Consider the following 20,136-nt stretch of genomic DNA (forward strand, 5'->3'; position numbering starts at 1 on the left):
TTCTATGGGGGTAAATAATGTTTTACCTGCTCCATGGTTAGAAAGAAGAGCACAATTCTTACAGTAGTACAGGTATCACAATATGCCATGTTAAAATAATTAATTTGAGCAGAGCTTTATTTAATTGAAATGATTTTATTGATTTTTTTGCTGTTGAATAACATTTTTTTTGTTAAATCAAATTTTTGTCTTTTTCAAAAATCTTCTTATAATATAATATTCTTTTTCTATATATAAAAAATGTTTAACTTTCTGATAAATACAAATGAAAGCAGAGCGTTTATTCAAATAAATATGGTAATGATAGGTTTAAACTGATCCCCTTCACAAATATTTTGTTCCCACACCGGGTGCTGTACACCCATGTTGCCCTGCTTCAAATATACATACACACCTATTTTTATTTGATATTTACATAATAAGATATAATTTGTCCTAATATGTTACATGTTTTTATATTTGTTTGTTATTTTTATTTTATTTAACAGAAGCAATTAAAGCACCCCCCCCCCCCCAACCCCCACAATGTTTTAAACATTTACTATTACTATTCTTCATAGAACAAATTTGAAGTTAAATAGTGTACAATTAATTTATAATATGTATAAGAAACATACCATATTTTGAGAGAAACATACCATATTTGGATAGAAACATACCATATTTGGATAGATTGTGGTTTACGATTAACATACTTATGGCAACGAATTAATTAAGCACTTCTTTTTTTTATTACTGCGTTTACAAGTTACATTATGTTTTCAATAAATCATTTTGCTTGCTCGTCTCCCGAGAGGTTGTTTTGTTTTTTAATGGTACTTTTTAATACTATTTTACCATTTGAATAAAAAGGTTATCATGATGCTCATGATTCAACGTTGCTTATACGTTTTATAAAGTTAAGTTGTATGCATACATTATTTACACTTGATTCCCTAAAATAGTAATTTGGTCCAGTCCTTTTTGTGCTGATCATAGAGTTATTACAGGCCAACTAGAGTGCCCAAGTAAGCAGCGGGTACTGCACCAACAGGATTAGCAAGTATTCTCAAATGTACTTAGTATAAAGTACAAATTACGTCAGAGTAGGGCAAAACATCTAATTACTCAACTCCCTGACGCAAAACTACAATTACAATCCTGTTGGTGCAGTACCCGCTGTTTACTTGGGCTCGAATCTAACCACTAGCCATCAGCGCAAGCTCGGTGGTCTAGAGGTATGAACGCCAGGCTAGTGATCTGGAGGTCGTGGGTTCGAGTCCCACCCGAGAACTACTTGCGAATTTTTTCGCAAGTATTCTTAAATGTACTTAGTATAAAGTACAAATTACGTCAGAGTAGGGCAAAACATCTAATTACTCAACTCCCTGACGCAAAACTACAATTACAATCCTGTTGGTGCAGTACCCGCTGCTTACTTGGGCTCGAATCTAACCACTAGCCATCAGCGCAAGCTCGTTGGTCTAGAGGTATGAACGCCAGGCTAGTGATCTGGAGTTCGTGGGTTCGAGTCGAATTTTTTCGCAAGTATTCTCAAATGTACTTAGTATAAAGTACAAATTACGTCAGAGTAGGGCAAAACATCTAATTACAAACAAAAATGTTACATAAAATGTAGAAAATCTAATAATCTAATGGACACAGTTCATTGTATCTTGTACATTTCCAATAAGAGGACTTTTATAAGGAACTTTTCAACGACATAGTGGTCATTCTTCAGTAAGTGTCTAAAATCGTGTCCCGATACTTTGGTGGGATAGAGACTAAAAATTCATTTGAAAAACAAAAATTCTTGACTTATATCATAATCAACATTATTGTAAGAATAATTATAATATTGAACATTTTAAATTTATTATCTATCTATCTAAATATAAAATTGAATAGAAGTGTGGTTGAAGAAATGCTTTGCACATTTGTAGAATATCTTTTGCACATTTAACGTCAAAACTGATCGTTTTTAGTTGCGTGGACGCGACTCAATAGTTCACTATGTCGGTCGGTCGGTCTGTCTGGTATCACTATGCGTTTTATCGCTTTTCTGTACATTTTGAACTGTTTTGATGTACAGAAAAGTTTTAAAGTACATTACTTTTTGAAAGTTCATTTTTTTCTGAGAGCACGACTTATGGCTGTTGGCCTTGTTACATTTAACGGCGTGATGTTTGCACATATGCGGGTTATGAATTTTTACAGATTTGCACATTTGAAGGTAAAATGTTTGGACAAATGTGGTTGTTTGCACATTTGAAGGTAAAATGTTTGGACAAATGTGGTTGTTTGCACAAATGAACCGGAATCATTAACACCCACGGAACCCAACAAATTCCATAAAATAGTAATTTCTCCATGGTTGTTCAGTTGATTCTTTGTGCTGATTTATTATAGACCACCTATAATGCTTACTAGGTGACAGTGACGTGAATTTATATAATGGAATTGATATTTAACTGTATCTTGTATCTTTCTTTCATATTGAATTTTTTATCGATCAAAGAAAATAAAATAAGTTGTCATTGTCATGAAGCACGGGTACCCTACCGTAACTCATGGCTAACTCATTATGTAACATATTTATCTATTTGGCTTTTCATTGTGGTAGAATAATCTATTATAATAGTATTTAGTATTGACAATGTGACTCGCTTGATTCTCACGCTTGCTTTATGAAATTAAAATACACAGATTTGCATGATTTGTTTTCGAGAAAAGCGATCTGTTGTACCATGGAGAAATAAATTATTATTTCTCCATGGTTGTACCTTTCACCACTATTCGTCGCGCTCGATCCCGTGTCGCGTGTTTCCAATAAAGTCACTAATTTTAATACCCTTTCGTGTGTTAATACACTATACTCCAGTGGACCCAAGTCGGCACCAGTGGAACACATTTATATAAAATAGAAATAATGTCAGTAAATTTACTATATTTTCGAATGATAATTTTTTCTTTCTTTTGTGACACTCTAAGTAGAGTACGACTACCATTTCCAGGTCTGGATAATTACTATTTCATTATTAAAATAATTTTTTTTTATTTATTTAAGTTATTTGTTTATCTACTATTATGTATTGTCTATTAGGTAGAAGTATTAAATTGATTGTTATTGTTGTAGTGTATATATGTATGATTACTATTAGCTTAGTTTCGATGTGTTCTTGCACCGATCCATTTCTAGAGGAAAGTGTATTGGATGATCTGAAATGTGTTTTGTGTCATCTTCCTCTGTACCGGGCGATGCAGACACCGTACGGTTACAGATTCTGTTCCTGTATTTTGAAACATGCACGTTGGCATACAGCATTGTATGCGGAGCCAAAATAATAGACGATGTTCACTGGTCAACGGCTTGACTCAAAATGTGTTCTTGCATGGCTGATTAGACCGATCCATTTCTAGAGGAAAGTGTATTGGATGATCTGAAATGTGTTTCTGTCCGCCGGGTGATGCAGGCACCGTGCGGTAGCAGGTTCTGTTCATGTATTTTGAACCAGACATACAACGAGTGAGTACACTATTGATAAATATATAATATATAATATTTTATTATTACATTTTATTACAGAGGCTAGGAAGATTTTTTCACTGTTATTAAAGAACGGTAATGACCAATTATTATATTTATCTATGAGTATTAATCGGTCGAACCGGTTCCTGGTCACCCTGAAATATTCCGAGTAATTTGTTCAAATCATAAAAACGGAGATATTATATTGCTATGTCTTGAAGAAAAATTTTTCATAATTATTATTATAATGTCAAAAGTCCTATTAGGTCTATTTACCTATGTATTATACAGATATACATCGATTATCCTTTTTAGTTTTTGTTTGTTTCTTCAATGCTCAATTTGATAGGATTGTAAAACACGACGCTGCCGCTGGTTCCCTCTCGAGGAATCGGAGCAGCAGCAGCGTTGCCAATTTCTTGAACAGGTCGTCTAACGCGCATGCTCCTCCAGAAGTCTCTTATTATTTGACGTGATGGTTCTTGTTTAGGAACTCCTGGTTGTGAAATAATTTGGATACTCTCAGTCTCATCACCATCTCGTTCCTCCGATACTTGAATCGGTGGAATACCGATAACTCTCAAATCACTTTGGCTCTTTGGTTGTTTGTGAATTTCTGATTTTTGAATCGATCTTGCAACCACATCTCGTCGTTCTTCCGATAGTTGATCCGGTGTACCGATATTTCCATTATCGGTATTTTGGCTTTTCGATTGGTCAGGAGTTGCTAGTAGATGTGCACCTGAAATAACTTGAATACTTTCAGTACTATCTCCTTCTTCCGATTCTTGAATCGGTGGTGAACCGATATTTTCTACATCATCGTTTATCTGGCCTTCTGGCGGTTCGGGGTATTTCTTGGGTTCCATCTGCGTAAAAAATATAATGTATCTATGCATAACATATTATGTGGACTGCGTGCAATACTAGACTATTTTTTTAATAATGAGAATTTTAACACTGAAAGTTAGGACTACAGGTGGTTTGGGGATACAAAAGTGCAGCGCATAAATAATAATAGGCCTATTTGCCTATTGGCACCAAAGACATTACAAAAGGTGAAGAAAGAAATATTCAAAATGGTTTTTTTAAATATATAAGTGACATACACAAATGTACAAAATTATCTCACCTCTGATCATTCACCGATGTACGCTAAAAAGTTAATCAATTTGTACCAGTCGATCCCGTGAGTGAGTTCTCAGTTTGTAGGAAAACATGCAACGGAAGTTCTGTTGTGAGCAGTGTTTCAGTCATACATTGTCGTGAATTCAAAAAAGCACACACTATGGAACGCGATGCATTTCCTTCACATATCATAAAAATATAATATCAGTGAATGTTGTTTAACACAGTATAAAAATAATTATTTCCCCCATTTATAAACCAAACCAAACCATTGTTAGTAACGTGGGCGGGGCTTGTTGGTACTTTCGGCTTCGATATCCGGTAGCGACGCGCGGTTATTGGTAAATCACCAATCAAATTATCATATTACTATACGACATGTCAAGTCACTTTGACGGGATTCCCCTCAAAGAGTAGAAAGTATTATATCTAGGCGTATATCATCTATTTGTGACTTAGTACTCGAACCATGTCACATCACTCTGAAAATGTTTTTAAATGTCGATTTAAAAATAAGAAGTTCCAATTTAGAGCCCAGTCAGTACTACTAGTCCTTGTATTCCCTTATTGTATATATTGCATATTGAAATATTAAAACCAGTTGTACCACCAAAGTCATCTAAGAATCTCTGCCTGGGTGATGAAGCATGACGATGATAAGATGATTTGTATTAACATCTGCAACAAACCGGGTTCCCCACAAAAAAAGAACACAAAACAAGGAGTTATCCGCTTGGTATACCAAGCGGATAACTAAAAAGAGTTATTTTGTTGCTCTCCAAAGAGAGGGCAGTACATGTGGATCATCTTGAGCCCTGTCGAGTCAAATTACGATACAAAAAGCTGTCTTTCATTGCATTGCTTGAATGATTTGAGAAAGAAGAAAAGCTGTCTAGCGCCCTCTATTATACTGTAGAAAAACTTTATTACAATACCATATCGTTATTGTTATTTTAATACACATTTTGTTTTATTCTCTCTGCCTTATATGAGATATATCACAGAAAATAATTAATTTGAGCAGATTTATTTAATTGAAATTATTTGAGCATTTTTTATGTTAAATTTAAACTTTAAAATGAAACTTTTTTAGACTTCCTCATAGTATTTTACTTTAATACCATCAATCAATATTTTACTCAGTAAAAAGTAAGTAGTTAAAATTAATTTTTTTATATATATATATTTAATTCAAAATTCCTGATAAATACAAAAGAAAGCAGAGCATTTATTCAAATATGGTAATGATTGGTTTAAACTGACCCCGTTACAGATATTTTGTTCCTAAACCTGATTCTGTACACCATGTTCCCCTGCTTCAAATAATATATAATTTTTCCTAATATGTTAAATGTTTTGTTTATATATTTGCTTATTGTTTTTATTTTATTTAGCAGAAACATTTAAAGCACCCCCCCGCCCCCACCCTATGTTTTAAACATTTACTATTAATATTCTTCATAGAACAAATCTGAAGTTAAATAGTGTACAATTAATTTATAATAATTAGGTATATAAGAAACATACCATATTTGGATAGAACAATACCATATTTGGATAGAAACATACCATATTTAGATAGATTGTGGTTTACGATTAATATATTTCTGGCAACGAATTAATTAAGCACTTCTTTTTTTTATTACTGCGTTTACAAGTTACATTATGTTTTATGTTTTGCTTGTTCGTCTACTAGAGGTTGTTTTGTTTTTGAATGGTACTTTTCTATTTTACCAGTTTAATAAAAAGGTTCTTGGGTGCTCATGATTCAACGTTGCTTATACGTTTTGTAAAGTTAAGTTGTATGCATACATTATTTACACTTGATTCCATAAAATTGTAATTTGGTTCAGTTGATCCTTTTGTGCTGGTTTATTACAGACCAACTAAAGTGCTTACTAGGTGACAGTGATGGGAATTTAGTTCCATGATATAATGAAATGTATATTTTTTAATTGTTTGTATCAATTTTCATCGCTCAAAGGAAATAAAATGTCAACTATGAAGCACGGGTAACTCATATAACATAATGGAATCTATTATATTAATATTTATTGTTGGCAATTGTAATTTTTTCTCACGCTAAACTTGCTTTAGAAAATTCATGATTCGCATGATTCGTTTTCGAGAAAAGCGATCTGTTGTACTTGCACGTGGTATTTGTGGCCAATTTTCACCACTATTCGTCGCGCTCGATCCCGTGTCGCGTGTTTCCAATAAAGTCACTATATTGTAAACCCTTTCGTGTGTTACACTGAGCTCCAGCCAAGTTAGTCATTTTAGGCGATTTTAACTTTCATGTTGATAATTCTAACAACAGGGATGCTGTATTGTTCCTCAACACTCTTGAGACATTCGATTTATATCAGCACATCCATGACCCAACTCACATCGCCAACCATACTTTAGATTTACTTATCTCCCGCAAAGAATCTGACCTGCTTAGCAAAATATCCATCCAACATGGTATGCCTTCGGACCATCATGCCATTAAGTGTCAGGTTGACATCAATCGTCCTGGGCCCAGCATAACACAAGTAGTTTCACGAAATGTCAAAAACATAGACATCGTCAAATTCCAGTCTGATGTTCTTGATTCTCTCTCACAATGTTCCCTGGCCTCTGACATTGATTCTATGGTGATGGGGTATAATGTGTCGTTACAGAAAATATTAGATTCTCATTCTCCACCTATGCTTCGCACTCTTGTGCTTCGCCCTCATGCACCCTGGTATACAGGTGAACATCATTCAATGAAGCAGGAGCGTCGACGTCTGGAGCGCAAGTGGCTGAAATCTGGTCTCATGGTAGACAAACAACTGTACCATAATCAGTGCACTAACTACAATGAACATCTTTATAAGGCCAAGACGGAGTATCACAAAGATGAGGTATTAGGATGTGATCAACGCAAGTTATTCCGTGTTGTTGACAAGTTAACATCTACTGCCATCTCTAGTCCTCTTCCAGCTCATGATGATGCTAAAACTCTTGCAAATCTATTCTCTGACTTTTTTAAGAATAAGATTGAGAGATATTGCAGAACTTTTTCATCAACCTCCCCTCATTATGTTGAATCTCAATCATGTAAAAGTAATTTCAATACCTTTGACCCTGTCTCTGCTGATGATTTACTTAATGTCATTAGGTCAGCCTCCATTACCTCTTGCTCCCTGGATCCGCTTCCTCTTAAATTATTTAAGACTTGTCTTCCTACCCTTCTTCCCTTCTTTACCAAAGTTGTCAACACCTCACTGAGCTCAGGTATCTTTCCATCTTCACTCAAACATGCCTGCATAACACCATTGTTAAAGAAGCCATCTTTGGATGTTGAGGAATTTGCAAGTTATAGACCCATTTCCAATCTTCCATTTCTTGGAAAAATTATTGAGAGGGTTGTGTCCAGTCAGCTGCAATCATATCTGAATAGAAATGGGTTATTTGCCACTAGACAATCCGCCTATCGTCCAAACCATAGTGTAGAATCTGCACTTCTTCTTGTGCATAATGATATTAGCATTGCACTTGACAACCATAATGAGGTTCTTATGGTCCTTTTAGACTTCAGTGCTGCTTTTGACACCATCAACCATAAGCAGTTATTACATCGTCTATCATCACGTTACGGTATCTCTGGAATTGGTCATAATTGGTTTGCATCATATCTAAATGATAGGTCCCAGTCCATTGTCATCAAGGATGTTTTGTCGAACCCGACTCTGCTTACAGTTGGTGTTCCACAAGGGTCTGTGGTTGGTCCTCTTCTGTTTATTTTATTTACCGCCCCACTACTTGACCTTATTGAATTTCACAATGTGAAGTGTATGGCGTACGCTGATGACACTCAGCTTTATGTCACTTTCAACCCTAATCAGCGTAATTCTGCTGTCAGTAAACTTGAATCCTGTATTGCCGAAGTCAGAGCATGGTGTCAATCTAACAACCTGGTTATGAATGATGCTAAAACAGAACTTATTCATTTTTCTTCTCGTTTTAAGCCTGCGTGTTGGACTGCCTCTGTTAAGATTGGTAATTCTTTCATTCAACCTTCGTCATCCTGTAGAAACCTTGGAGTTGTCATGGATTCAACGCTTTGTATGTCCAATCAGGTACATAACATCTGCAAAGCTGGGCTTCACGCTATTCGTAAAATTGGAAGCATTCGGAAGTACCTGGATTCAAGATCAACTGAGATTCTTGTTCACGCTTTTGTTACATCAAGGCTAGACTGTTGTAACTCATTACTTTATGGCTTACCAGCAAAGGATATCTCTAAAATTCAGCGAGTCCAGAACACAGCTGCCCGATTGGTCGTTCAAAGCCCCATAAGGCAACATATCACACCTGTGCTGAGACAGCTTCACTGGCTTCCGGTAACACAAAGAATTACTTTCAAGATCCTGCTCTTTGTTTTCAAAGCTCTTCATAATTCTTCATCTAAGTTCATTTCTGAACTTATTCAACCTTATGTTCCTAAGCGGTCTCTGAGATCTAGATCTGAGTCTCTTCTTGCCCATATATTTCATCCCTCCACTAAGTTTTATGGAAATCGTTCATTTTCTTCGGCATCCGTTTCTCTATGGAATGCGTTGCCTATTGAAATCCGTCAGGCTACTTCCACCAGTGTCTTCAAATCTCTCCTCAAAACCCACCTTTTTAATTTGTAATTTTTCAAAATTTTCTGTCTTTGTAAAGCGCATTGAGGCTTTCAGCATAATGCGCTATATCAAGTACCAGTTATTAGTATTATTATTAAGTTGCCACCAGTGGAACTCAATTATATAAAATAGAAATAATGTCAGTAAATCTATATTTTCGTATGTTAATTTTTTCTTTCTTTGGTGACACTCTATAAGTATGAGTCCGACTCGGGGTACGACTGCCATTTCCAGCTCTGGATAATTAATATTTCATTATTAAAATTATTTTTTTTTATTTATTTAAAATTAATCTACTGTTATGTATTGTCTATTAGTAATTATAAGTATTAAATTGATTGTTATTGTTGTAGTGTAGGCCTACACAGTTATTGTATGATTAATGTTAGCTTAGTTTCGATGTGTTCTTGCATGACTGATTAGACCGATCCATTTCTAGAGGAAAGTGTATTGAATGATCTGAAATGTGTTTCTGTCCATCCACTCCACCGGGCGATGCAGGCACCTTGTGGATGCCGATTCTGTTCCTGTATTTTGAACCAGACATACGACGACGAGTGTGAGTATAGTACTGTATGAATGTTTTATAATTGCGGGATGTTGTAGACAACTGTGAGTAGGTTAGATGAAGATTTTAAGGGGTGTATACGCTGCATTAGCGCCGTATGTACCACTGGGCGATGCAGGCACCGTGGGGATGCAGGCTCTGTTCCTGTATTTTGAACCAGACAACGAATGAGTACACTATTGATATATTTTATTTTATTATTACATTTATTACAGAGGCTACTGAAGATGTTTTTTCACTTTATTAAAGAACGGTAATGACCAATTATTATATTTATCTATGAGTATTAATCGGTCGAACCGGTTCCTGGTCACCCTGAAATATTCCGAGTAATTTGTTCAAATCATAAAAACGGAGATATTATATATTGCTATTTATTTACTGTATTTCTAATTTAAAGAAATATTTAGACTAAAAGGCCTATAAATCCAGAATAAGAGAATACAAACATTCCAACAGTATTCAGATCTAAAAATCAGTGCTGAACGTATGAACCAACTTTATATCATCGAGTAAAATTCTAGAAGTAACGCGCGATTTACCGAATTTTGCCCTTACGTAAATGTTATATAGATGTCAAAGTTTTTACTATATTATACATACGGTTATCCTTTTTAGTTTTTGTTAGTTTCTTCGATGCTCAATTTGATAGGATCATAAAACACGGTGGTGCCACTGGTTCCCTCTCCTGGGATCGGAACAGCAACAGCGTTGTCAACTTCTTGCATGCTCCGCCAGAACTCTCTTATTTGACGTGATAGTTCTTGTTCAGAAACTCCTGGTTGTGGAATAATTTGGATACTCTCATCATCATCTCGTTCCTCCGGTGATACTTGAATCGGTGGTATAGGCCTACCGATAACTTTGCAATCACTTTGGCTGTTTGTTTGTTTAGGAATTTCTGATATTTCTGGCATAACCTGATTCGATCTCGCAACCATACCTCGTCGTTCCTCCAATAGTTGATCCGGTATACCGATATTTCCATTATCGTTCTTCTTTTGGCTTTTCGATTGTTCGGGAATTGCTGTTTGTGTTTCTTGAATCGGTGGTATAGGCCTACCGATATTTTCTACATCATCGTTTATCTGGCCTTCGGTCGGTTCCGGGTATTTCTTGGGTTCCATCTGTAAAGAATAGTGTATACCAAATATTATGTGGACTATTTACTACTATGCTACAAAATATACTAAAGTGTATGCGTAAATAACAATACCTACTGCCAACAAAAACTATTTAGGATGTAGGCCTATATCAAGACACCTAAAAAATGCATAAACATACAAATGTCCAAAATTCTCTCACCTCGGCATTTAACGTATGTACACTAAAATGTTTACTTTACAATTTTATACCATTCGATCCCACGATGGAGTCTAGTTTGCAAGAAAAGAACTACTGCTACCGAACTAACAATTCCTGTCCGGTTCGTCTGATTGAATTTGACTGCTTCAAAATTCCCATGTATATACTGTATTATATAATACGCTCAAAACGACATGGACCTTAGTTAGCCAATGAGCAATCAATAATATTTGTACAGCAGAAACCGCATTCCTATTGAGGTGTAATTGTGGGATTACCAGTTATCAATTACTATTATATGTCATAAACATGTTATATTATGCTGTTGTTTAATATTGCATGGACGCACAACGAAAGTGTCACGTGCCACTGATTCTAAAGTAAAGTGAGTGCAAATAAAATACTAATACCGTAATACAGTATTATTAGTATTTTATTATAACAGTATATACATGGGAATTTTGAAGCAGTCAATTCAAGTACAATAACAATTGGATAACAGTATATAAAGATACAATAGATACGTCGGTCAACAGTATATACATAATCTATAAATAAAAATGTTTGGATAATTGTTTCCGCCGCCTTCTATTATCAAGATATGTCAAACCACCCACATTAAGGCCAATTTTACAAAACAGACGAGCGGTAGCGGTAATTGTAAGCGGAAAACCGCGTGCTAGTCCCATTTATACAGCGCGCGGAATTCGCAAACGGAGTGGTGGAAAGTAGGTGCTTTTAGGCCTCGAGGCTAAAGAATGCATGTTACAAGCACTGCTGGTTCCAAAACTAGGCTAGGCTCATCTTGCTTTTGACGGACTCACGCAAAAAAGTTTTTGATAAATGACGTCACATCAATCATGTCGTTGATTATTGAATATAGAATCTCATGTTATTCCTTATGACCATTTTATACATAACGCGGAGCGGACGGGATATAGGATACACAGATTCATGTAGGACATCCGCTATACCGTTTCCGCGCGCTCTATGTAATTGACAAGCCTTAAATTGGCCTCGTGTCAAGTTGAATATGACTCTTTTTTTCAGGGAATTTCAGGACAAAATCGTAACGGAGGTCGTATGAGAAAAAAAATACTCTAAAATGTTCTTAAAAGATTGGCCTACATTACTGTATGAATAAAAACTATTATAAAATTTGTTTTGATAGTCTAAAATCCACCAACGTAAAAAAGACACAGCAATTAATCCATTTAGGACCTGTAAAATTATAGAAATAGAAAAAAAAGCATATTAATTGAATAACCAAACATAAATAAATCACTTCGCCAATAAACGGATACAGCAACGCGAAAAACAAATGAGTCGAGTGAATTTGTAAAGAAATAGGTTTTTTAAAACTACTCGCATAAAAAAACATGTACATTAAATCTAATTATGTTTTAAAATTACAAATCACAAATGTATAACTCTTGCCTCTTGTCTTGTACAACAAGGCCAACAGCCACAAGTCGCGTGCTCTCAGAAAAAAATGAACTTTCAAAAAGTAATGTACTTTAAAACTTTTCTGTACATCAAAACAGTTCAAACAGTACAGAAAAGCGATAAAACGCATAGTGATACCGGACCGACAGACAGACCACCGACAGACTGACCGACCGACATAGTGAACTATAGAATGAAGTTTGCCTAGTTTTCGAGAAAATGCAATTTCAGTTTACTTGTTACTTAAGAATGCTCGCTATCTACTGTTGTTTTCTGTAATAATGGGAATATTTATTTATTTATTTGGAATTACACCTTTAGATCGGTGGCACACTTAGCACAAAAGTGCATCCTTCACTAATAACAATATAAAATATAACAATTTATGAATTACATACAGAAAAGTGTAAAGGCAAAAACAACTATCAACCCCTCACAAGATAGTAACTTATACCTTAAGTCTTTAAATTCACAATTAAGTTGTAGCATTCTAATAAATATAATTTTTTGCCATCGATAGTTTTCCATCTTTATAATTCTATGGAAGTATTTCATATGAAGAGCGTTATGGATCTCGTTAATTTTGGAGACCAACCAAGCTCTCCATATAGAGGGCGACATTACAAACAGAAAAGATTTTTAGGTTTGTTTTTAGTCGTTTTCGGTAATTAGCCTGCCTCCATTTATTATATTTTTTATATCTGGGAATGTTGCTAGGGCTAGTGTAGTGGAACCCAACTAGGCCCTAGTGTAGTTGGGATTCGTGTAGTTGTATTGTAATCCTTGTTGTAGTAGGGCCTACCTTCTTGCCCCTGCCTAGCTAGTCCTAGGCCTAGTCCAAAAAAACAATGCAACCTGCATGCCTAGACCAACAAGGTAAGCCTGGGAGTAAGCCTATCCCCGGTGAATCAAGTAATTCTACGTCGTCTGATGGAGCAGGAACAAGCAGGCCTAGGGTTGGTGTTGGCGATAGTGGGGATGTTAGCTTCAAAATGCCAATGTTTAAAAATCCAATACGAAAAACATCGAAGGTTAAGGGACCAAAGATTTTGGCTGATCAATCCGTTGCAGATTCTATAACTCTAGTGCAACCTGAATATAAAAAAAATGTTGATAATAATATTATTAATAATAAACTAAAAAAGAAGGCTAGGCCTAGTCAACGGTCACCAGCAGAAATACTAGCCACACCGCCACCTCCATACCGTGAGCCAGCATGGAGTGGTATCCCGCAAGATGAACATTATCTTGAAGTTCTAAAAGGCGGTACGATATGTGATAAAATTGGACTGAACGATCATGCATTTCATCTATTTGGTAGACTTGAAAGCAACCATGTTCAACTGGACCATCCTTCTCTGTCTCGCTATCACGCCGTACTGCAATATCGAACAATCGGGGATAATGATCACGATCCAGGATTTTACTTATATGATTTGGATAGCACTCATGGAACAACATTGAATAAGAAGCAGATAGAAGCCAAGGTGTTTTGTAGAGTCCGTGTTGGGCATATGTTTAAACTCGCAGGAAGTACACGTTTGTATATATTGCAAGTTAGTACACATATTATTATTAAATCATGAATTCACCAGGGAAAGTAGGATAATTAGCACCCTATTGCTATATAAAATGATACAAAAATCAGAAACTGAAAGCTTTGTAGTTATTTTATAACACATTTATTTATTTATTTCTTTTTTATTATGGTAGCCAAGCATCATAACCACCAAGTATAATTGTAAAATACATCAATACAATTAAATCAACAAAATAGTTCATAAACACAAAATACCAATGTTATAATAAAAAATTGCCATAAAAATATATTTAAACAAGTGTGAATCCAACTAAAACACAATAACAATATAATAAGCTTTCTTGGAGGTATCGGGGGGAGGATGTATCTAGATACAGTGAAATTATCAACAGTTTATTTACAGAATCAAATTCCAACACCCCCTCCCCTCTAAAATTCCAAATATTTATCAAGAAGAATATACTATACAATAATATTATGATAAATGTTAAATATAATTATAATTAATATTTTGAAAATTATGAAGTAGGGAGTTTGTTCTTGTATTAATTATCAGAACCCAAAAAAAAAAAATGAATTTTAAAGTTTATATCATATCATGTATGGTTATTTATATATTAACAATACAAATTATTTGTACTTTCAATTTATTTTTTGTCAAGGGTGGAAATACATCAATGGAAGGGACCAGAAACGATCTTTCAATCGAACAGTTAAAAGACATGCAGCAAAGACAAATGGAAGAAAAAGAACTGCTTAGGATGAAAGAGATGGAGGAAGAGAAGAAAGAACCTGTAAAGGAAGATGATTCCAACACTGGGATATCATGGGGAATGGGTAAATGATTTTACTTCAGTTACTGCAGTATATTCATAGGGAGGAAGACCCAAATACATTGTGCAGTGCGTTATAAAGCAAACTTTTTTTGGACTGAATAACACTGCGATATTATTCAGGAAATACATTATGGAGTCATTTCCCTATAATTGCGCAATATAGATAAGTGTAACATGGCTTAAAAACTAGTTGACTACTTATTAACGAGGAGCATTTAAAAAATATAATATAATTCTATTCTTTATTTCAAGATTAGCGTTAGTTCCATCTTTCTTTGAAGGGTGGCGCACTATTTTTAATACAATTAATAAAACATTTTTAATAATCATTTCTTTAGCTGACGATGCGGATGCAGAGTCTGATCTATCCCACAATCCATTCGCATTGGATGCCGACGACGATAAAGAAGCTCCTTATTTGAAGGACCCCAAGAAGGCTCTAAGAGGATTTTTTGAAAGAGAAGGTAATTGGATAAGAAATCTGTATCTGTGTTTTTTTCAGAAGTATAATTATACCATCAAGCATCAATTATAACATCACTACGTTCCAAACAACAATGTAGCGATTGGAAGTCACTTCCTACATTTGTTGTTGAGTCAACCTCAGTTAATCAATTTAAAACTGGCTTGGAGAATCACATGTCTGAACACCACATGAGTATTCTCCCTATACTCAATACAATCTAATGCTTTACTCATGGAGGGAAACACATGCACAGCCTCAAATACCTCAAGATCAAGGTATATCAAGGTATAAATTGTAAACAAATTGGTAAATTTTCAGATATTGAACTTGAATACAACGTGGAAGAGATGGGAATTGGACGAAGTCATCAATATATCTGCAAGGTTGTGTAAGTACTATTAATTTACATTGCTATCTAGTTAAATAGTGTTGTATACTGATATACTGTACGTTTACCCTTGAGTAATATGCCTACCTCCCAATTTTGAAATAGTTTTCTTACACTATGAAATAATATACATATATAATGTATCAACACACTCAATTTTTGTTCTTGAGTATTAATAATCTTTCTCCACGAATGATACCAACTCTTCCAAAAGAATACCCAAAACCAGTCATGCGTGTAATTCATTTTTTTTTAGATGTAGTACAGTAGTTGTAGTGCTATACTATGAATCAATAAAATGCTATTTTTAGTTGTAACCTAACAGTGTTTTGTTGAATTAGCAGTTCTACTGCCAAAGCCTTATTATGGCTTAGTCAAATTGTTATTGGAAACGTATACAAAATAGCTCACCATGTAATTGTCACCATGGTGTTGGATGCATGTGATTGTAATAACATTTTTCCTTATGTTTAAATTGTCAGTCTACCTTTGGATGATCCTAGTGGAAAATCTATAGTAGCCGAGGCTGCTGTATCTGGTAAAAAGAAGGAGGCCGTTCTGGCATGTGCGCTGGAAGCGTGCAAGATCCTCGACAGACATGGAGTGCTGAGGCAGGCTAAACACGGTAAGATGATGCTCTCAGATCTTTGGAGTAATTACTGCAATGTTTCTAAATAAATAAATTATAGTGAGAAAACTGTAATGAGCTTTTAAGAATTAATTGACCAACTTTTTGATTCTTTCAAATATAAAAGTTTATACAATATTGTTTAATTTCTTAGGGAGTCAAATTGAGATTATTCCATTAACAACAAAACCTGAAGTTTCATTCAATCCTAAAGCTCTGTCTACACTATCAAACTAGTTTGACAAAAAAGTGTGATGTGCCCAAATATGGTGGTGATATTCCCAAATATAATAGTGATGTCATTGATGATCATGTCCATATATGGGCACATCACATTTTTTTGTCACATAAAGTGTGATAGTGTAGACAGAGCTTTAATCAATTCATGGAATTATTGATTATATTCAATACTATATTTTGTGGAATTTATCAGATGTTTTGCTTTTTTATTTGAATCTTTATAATTTTTAATCTTTTTTTTTTCACAGAAAGTAAAAAAAGGAAAGACAAAAATTGGGCAGCAGACGATTATTATGATAGTGACGAAGACACATTTTTGGATCGAACAGGAGAAATAGAGAAGAAGAGGTTAAAAAGGATGAGAAAAGCTGGAGCAGAGAAACAGGAAATATTAACTTATGATAAATTGGTAAAGCTGTCTACAATATCAAACTTAATGTGACAAAAAAATGTGATGTGCCCAAATATGATGATGTCATATCACCACCATATTTGGGCACACCACACCTTTCTGTGTCAAACTAGTTTGATAGTGTAGACAGAGTTTAACATTATTTTATATTGTAGAAAGTAATACAAAACATTTGTTAGCTTATATGTAAATTGATGTTCAAAAGACCACAAAAAAGTATGCAGAAATTTATAATGCACAAATTTAAACTTTAAGCCAAAAAATGTTACACAAGAACCATATACATTTTTAAAATGTTATTTTTAGCTCATTTTGTGCTGATTATGAATACTGTACTTTACTAAGCCAAAATCTAAAATATCAAATAAAGGGTGCTATACAAAATTCACTCTCTTTCTACTAAATGAATCAAATTAATTTTAAATGAGTTTAAAATTCAAGATTGACAAATATACTGTAGATAAAACGTAAGCAAATATATTAATAATAGTAATGAATAGTAAAAATATAACTAGAGAGAAAATAAATGATAATTTGTTCTCAGGTAGTGCAACTAGAAGAACTTGAAAAGGAGATGAAGAAAGTTGAAGATAACTTGGCAAAAATGGCTAATGGTAAGAAACAGACAGTAACGCAGTGACATTCAGTATTGCTGATGTTAATAGTTTGTCAAAAATAGATATCGACACGTAGTTCATAGTTTCAGGTAAGGGAAGGGCACACCCCAAGTGCTTCCCCTTGTTTACTGTTCTGCACTGTCAGTATTTTACCCATTTTATGACATTTTTTTGTGTTTGTTTTAAATTTTTATCTGGCAAGCAATTCCAAGTCATTTTATTTGTGTTTAACCAAATAAAATTGAACGAATAAATCACTGTCTAATAAATCAATACTCTCTACTTTTTAAGCTCTGTCTACACTATCAAACTAGTTTGATGAAAGAAAATGTGATGTACCCAAATATGGTAGTGATATGCCCAAGTATGGTAGGAATATTACATCATCATGTCCATATATGGGCACATCACATTTTTTTGTCACATAAAGTTTGATAGTGTAGACAAGGCTTTAAATATTACTGTAATTATAGTTGTTGTTTATTTTGTTTTAAAGATAAAGATGAGAATAAAGCCGAGGATTCATTGGATGCTTTTATGGACTCAATTAAAAGTGGCTTCAAAGACAGAAATCAAAGAGCTAAACTGAAATTGAGGCTTGTTGATCTGCGAAAAGAACACATGAAATTAAAAAAACTTATCGATATTGCCAAACCAGCCAAAATGCCAGAATTAAAGGGGTATAAAAATAAAACACTTTCTTGTCAGGAGTCCATCCTCTAGCCAATCTATATAAGTTTATTGGTATGTAGTTATACTAGGGTCAGTATGACTAGGACAAGCCATACTGACCCTAGTATACCAATGAGATTATATAGATTGGCTAGAGGATGGACTCCTGACATAGAGTATTTCCAACAGGAACTGAACCATAAATATAACCAATATATAGATATGAAAGCACTCTAATATAAGACCACCCACAGCTCTACACATCTAGGATAAGGCCATATGCATCATCAATTTTTATCTATTTTCTATTGTAATTTCTAGACAAATGTTCAATATAAAGGGTTTTTGTGACAAAAAAATGTGATGTGCCCATATATTGACATGATGTCATATCACTACCGTATTTGGGCATATCACTACAATAGTTGGGAACATCACACTTTTTTGTCAAACTAGTTTGATAGTGTAGACAGAGCTTTATTCAATTATAGTTGTATTCATTAATTAGTTAGCTTGTTAAATCTATGTTGTATTTTTGGTCCATAGTAATTCATCATCTAAGAGTACTAGTAGCGTTACTAAACCTAAGACACAGGCTATGATTGGCAAGATGCATGGCGCTAAGAAGTTCAGATTTGCAGTAAGTATGCTAACAAGCTTGTTATTTAGTGTACCTATTATATGTTTATTGCTTGAAAATGATTAAATTTGCAGATATGATCATTCTAAGATACATAATAACTGTTTTTGAGTTAGGATTGTGTAGGAGTTGACTATTGTATACCTACATAGATAATGCAAGATAGTTTTTTGTAATTTGTAACGGTACCCACAAAACAGGGTTGTATACAGTACTCAATATTGCGTTGTTTCTTCATGTTATATTTTGTTTTTCTTCTATTGCTAGCCACTAGTCAGTAAAGTGTCAACTGTGACCGTATCATCTCAACCGGAACAAGAGGTGGAGGAAGAAGACGAAGAGGATGATGAAGAAGAAGAAACTAGAGAACAAGAAATAAATAAAGTAAAAGAAAATAAACACTATTTACAATTACAATTATATCCTCAACATTTAAGGATTTATTTAAGAGAATTTAGCTCTGTCTACACTATCAAAGTTTAACAAAAAAAAGTGTGATGTGCCCAAATATGGTAGTGATATGCCTAAATATGGCAGTGATATGACATCATCATGTCCATATATGGGCACACCACATTTTTGTGCCACATAAAGTTTGATAGTGTAGACAAGGCTTTAGTTTACACAAATTTGAATTTATGTTGAATTTATATTTTAATTATCTTGAAAGGTTTCAGACGATTCCTCGGAAACTTCACACCATGATGAACTACAAGCTCGATTATCAACAAGTGTCAAAGAAAAGACAAAATTAACTCCTGAAGCACCAAAAATACCACTTTCTAAGGAGCAGAGTGGTCCCTCAATGCTGCATTCTAAGGAGCAGAGTGGTCCCTCAATGCAGTATTCTAAGGGGCAAAGCACTCGTATCTCAGAAGTATCATTACCAAAAGGGCCAACGCTAGGGCCAACGCTACCCCCAAGTTATATGAAAGAAGATTTGGAGAAGGATAATGAAAAAGAGAGGGGAACAGTGAACAGGAAACAGAATAGAGTGTCAGAGGAAGCAATGGAGGAAGAAGTGTCTGATTGGGTACCTCCAGCTGGTAAGGTTAAAAGTTTTTCTATAGTTTGAAATTTAAAA

The 20,136-nt window shown here is 34.5% G+C and overlaps 1 protein-coding gene and 1 non-coding gene across 3 annotated transcripts in view; both read left to right on the plus strand.

Moving 5' to 3' along the window:
* The window catches only part of LOC144852590 (kanadaptin-like), a 110,906-nt gene that overhangs the window by 89,262 nt on the left and 1,508 nt on the right, over window positions 1–20,136 (plus strand). Inside the window, exons 1-11 of one of the 2 annotated variants that reach the window (XM_078710488.1) lie at window positions 13,271–14,169; window positions 14,816–14,990; window positions 15,328–15,453; window positions 15,774–15,843; window positions 16,326–16,468; window positions 16,960–17,120; window positions 17,668–17,737; window positions 18,237–18,420; window positions 18,959–19,052; window positions 19,320–19,436; window positions 19,723–20,098. In XM_078710488.1, coding sequence (XP_078566614.1) covers window positions 13,462–14,169; window positions 14,816–14,990; window positions 15,328–15,453; window positions 15,774–15,843; window positions 16,326–16,468; window positions 16,960–17,120; window positions 17,668–17,737; window positions 18,237–18,420; window positions 18,959–19,052; window positions 19,320–19,436; window positions 19,723–20,098 — 2,224 coding nt within the window. In that variant the 5' untranslated portion in view covers window positions 13,271–13,461. Of the gene's footprint in view, window positions 1–13,270; window positions 14,170–14,815; window positions 14,991–15,327; window positions 15,454–15,773; window positions 15,844–16,325; window positions 16,469–16,959; window positions 17,121–17,667; window positions 17,738–18,236; window positions 18,421–18,958; window positions 19,053–19,319; window positions 19,437–19,722; window positions 20,099–20,136 lie in introns of those variants that run through there. The other variant, XM_078710487.1, reaches the window with a different exon arrangement.
* On the plus strand, window positions 1,201–1,275 carry Trnat-agu (transfer RNA threonine (anticodon AGU)). The gene has a single exon. It is a non-coding gene; the product is annotated as a tRNA-Thr (tRNA).

Source organism: Antedon bifida, chromosome 9 (assembly GCF_963402885.1).
Source record: "Antedon bifida chromosome 9, ecAntBifi1.1, whole genome shotgun sequence".
Lineage (NCBI taxonomy): Eukaryota > Metazoa > Echinodermata > Crinoidea > Comatulida > Antedonidae > Antedon > Antedon bifida.